This window comes from Mus caroli, chromosome 11 (assembly GCF_900094665.2).
Source record: "Mus caroli chromosome 11, CAROLI_EIJ_v1.1, whole genome shotgun sequence".
Classification (NCBI taxonomy): domain Eukaryota; kingdom Metazoa; phylum Chordata; class Mammalia; order Rodentia; family Muridae; genus Mus; species Mus caroli.
The window spans coordinates 29108905-29112277 of record NC_034580.1 but is presented as its reverse complement, the minus strand read 5'-3'; the positions used below and the strand labels follow the sequence as shown (position 1 = coordinate 29112277).

At 48.5% G+C, this 3373-nt stretch overlaps 1 protein-coding gene across 2 annotated transcripts in view; it reads left to right on the top strand.

The window, feature by feature from the left end:
• Positions 1 to 1145: 1145 nt before the first annotated feature.
• Ranbp17 (RAN binding protein 17) overlaps positions 1146 to 3373 on the top strand; it is a 308796-nt gene continuing 306568 nt past the window's right edge. The window contains exon 1 of one of the 2 annotated variants that reach the window (XM_021175823.2): positions 1146 to 1293. In XM_021175823.2, the coding sequence (XP_021031482.1) occupies positions 1276 to 1293 (18 nt within the window). In that variant the 5' untranslated portion in view covers positions 1146 to 1275. The remainder of the gene's footprint in view (positions 1294 to 3373) is intronic. The other variant, XM_021175825.2, reaches the window with a different exon arrangement.

The following is a 3373-nucleotide window of genomic DNA, read 5'->3' as shown; positions in this document are numbered from 1 at the left end:
AAATAAATACCCAATAATAATAATAATAATAATAATAATAATAATAGTAAAGAAATACAGGTACATAAATGGAGCATAGACTTGAAGAAAGACTTGTCTACAAAGTGAGTTCCAGGACAGCCAGGGCTATACAGAGAAAAAAAATCAAAAAAAAAAAAAAAAAAAAAAAAAAAAATTGATGAAATGAAAATGCTTTCAAATTAACAAAAGCTGAGAGAATTTGTTAATATACCTAAGTTGTAAGAAACATTTCAGGAAAATTTCCCCTTAAACACAAAAATAGGCTGTCAAATAGAAGCATTGAACTCTGGAGAAATGAAGAACACTGGTAATGAGCAACTCCTATTCAATATATCTGCTCAATAATTCCTATTCCTATGAAATAATTTGGTGTAAAATATAAGTTCATGTGAAAGTGTAGACAAGGAGTTACAGACAAGCCAGAATTTTATAATTTTAATGCCTCATACACAATGTCAGCTTAACTTACTCAAAAAGTTAAAAAAATAAACAATGGGAGTTGGGCATTGGGAAACAAGAGTTTAAGGATAGCATATGGGGGGTTAAAGGCTGTGTGTTAGAGGACAAGAACATCTGTGCAGATGTGGGATTTGGGAGTCATGTATTTGTTTCAGAGTTCTGTCAGGAATCAATATGGCTTGTGGTAGACTTAAGATTTATTATTACGTGTATGAAAGCGATGCAGGTGCCGGCTAAAGCAGTTGGATCTCCACAAGCTGGAGCTACATGCAGTTATGAACATGTGGGAGGGTGCTCTCCACTGCTGAGCAGTCTCTTCGCCTATCTACCACAGATTTAGGAGCCAAAGTGGGCAGTAGCACACACCACCTATGCCTGCACTCAGGCTGCATGCAGATGACTGTGACTTCAAGTTCGAGACCAGCCTGGTTCACGTATTACAGTATTCATAGAGAGACCGACGACCCAGTCTCCAAAACTAAGTTGGTAGCCGAGGAGGTCCGCAGTTGGGTCGTGGTGGTGAGTTAAAAGTTAAAGGTCAGAGGTCAGAGGCTCACTCTGAGGAGGCAGCGGTTGCAAAAGGAGCGCACCGGCGGTTGGGCGGAGGAGCCCGAAGGACACGCCCCCTGCTCCCCGCCGGCCCCGCCCAGTCCCGCTGCGGGCTCCGAGCGGAGCGCGCCGAGCACTGGGAGCGAGCGGCTTGGGGGGATCCCGAGGCGGCCGGGCTCGCGCGGCGCCTTCGCTCCCCCTCCCCTCGGCCCTCGGGCCGCGCGGCCTGCAGGCCGCTCCGGGAAGATGGCGCTGCACTTTCAGGTCAGTGCGCCGGGCTGTGGGCCTGGAGCTCCAGGCCGCGACCCCGAGCTCAGCCCCTTGCCTGGGAACGGTGTGGGGCGGGCGCAGAGGAGCCGGCTACGCTCGGCCGCGGAGTACGCTCTGGTTGGCGCGGCTGAAGCGGCGTCCCGGCAGGTGGGAGCCGGGGCGGGGGCCGCCATCCGGCCCTTACGCCCAGCCCGCGGTCGCTGTTCGTCCCGGGAGCCTGAGCTCGGAGGCCGGGACGGCGGGAGCCGGGCAGCGGGGCCAGAGGACTGTCATTGGCCGGAGGCGGGCGCGGGTCGGGGCGCGGCGCGACCGGGAGCGCGCAGCCTCATTGGTGGAGCCTCGGGGCTGGGCGCCGGCTACGCTGGAGGGATGCGGGTCTGTCCGGTGGCTCCCGCACTCCGCCGGTCTTCATCCCACAGAAGTGTAACTGAGCCTCTCCGCTGTGCATCTCCTGTGGCGGAACGTTTTCGGGATGCAGGGCGACGTCAGCTACCACCCTTGTCCTTTTAGCGCGCGCGGTAATTGCTGCACACGTGAAGACTGTTATGGTAGAATTAGTCACGGGATATCGCGGGAGCACAGAAAGGGGGCAGTCCATCCGTAGGTGGAGTGGAGTCTCCACTTGTTACTGGGTTCCTACTGATGGTACTTAAAGCCTCTGGGCGAACTCGCTGCCTTGTACTCTCAGGGACGTGGGACTCTAGCGGGAATTGTAGGAACTGTATGTAGATACCCAGGTAGGGAGGAAAGAAAGACTACAGACTAAAGACGGTGTGGGCAAAGCAAAGAATTGTGGAAGACCGTTGCATACTGTGAAAATCTGTTCTTGCATCCTAAGATTGATTTGAAAAGTTGTGGATGGCAGAAGACCTTAGAGAAGTAGGCGGGATCTTGGTGACAGTGTATCTGAATGCCACCTTCCCCTTGTAGATTTACATGGATCCGATGGTCCCATGGACTTATTACTTCTAAAGTAATTTAGAACCAGTAAATAGACCCACATTTTATCTTTTTTACTTACCGTTATCTTTTTACTTACTGTTTTGTTTTGTTTTATTTTTAAGGGTTCCCCAGCTTGGAATTAGCTATTTGTTATCACTTTAGTAAATAGATGTCTTGTGCAGAACTCTTGCAGGAAGAATCACAGTGATTACTTACTGTGAATCGGAAATAGATAATCAGATGTTCATAGTGCAGGTAAATCAGAAGGCGTAGAACAACTTTGGAACCTTAAGTGCAATATTAGACAAATGATATGTTGGTGCCCAAACTGGTCGTATCATTCCCAGAAATATACACTAAGGTGACATTTTTAAGGCATTGTTTCAGTGTCTTCTTCACACTTGGTAATTATGTAGCTCCATGATGTAACTGTCCACAGGGCAGTGCTGCATGTGTAGACTTCCAGTTCCATGCTTTTACCCTTAAGGCCTTGCTTGCCTCAGTTTCCTGGAAGGCAGAGGAAGATACCATTCCTAGAGATTCAATCATGATCATCCTAGTTAGGGAGCAGTAAGAGACAGAGCTGGATGATCTTTTCGGAGGCATTCTAAGTGGAGGATCAGGATGAGGAAAGATAGAATTATTATAGTATTATGACAATGATGTTGGTAAAAAGCTTAGTGTTTTAGGATGTCAGCTTAGGACTCTTGCGTGTTTTGCTTGATGAATGGTTGTGGAATCAAAGACTGTTAGTGATGATTTAGCCCCCCCTTGGGCTGGGTGATCTCGAGGTGACTGAAACACACACACAATGGTATTGTGAAGAAGAGTGATTTGGGAAAGGTAGGCGTCAGTGTGACGAGTGTGGCAGTCGCTGGATTACTTTGCTCTTCAGTCTTCACCTTCACGTTTGCTACATCTGTCTGTAGTTCCAGTAGTGAGTCTGGGGAAGCTTTGGTTGCTGTGACTGTCAGATTCTAAAGCTTGTGCCAACTCCACCGGACAAGTGACTTTTCCAAAGATGTGTCTTTTTTTTTTTTTTTTTTTTGGTTTTTGAGACAGGGTTTCTCTGTGTAGCCCTGGCTGTCCTGGAACTCACTTTGTAGACCAGGCTGACCTCAAATTCAGAAAT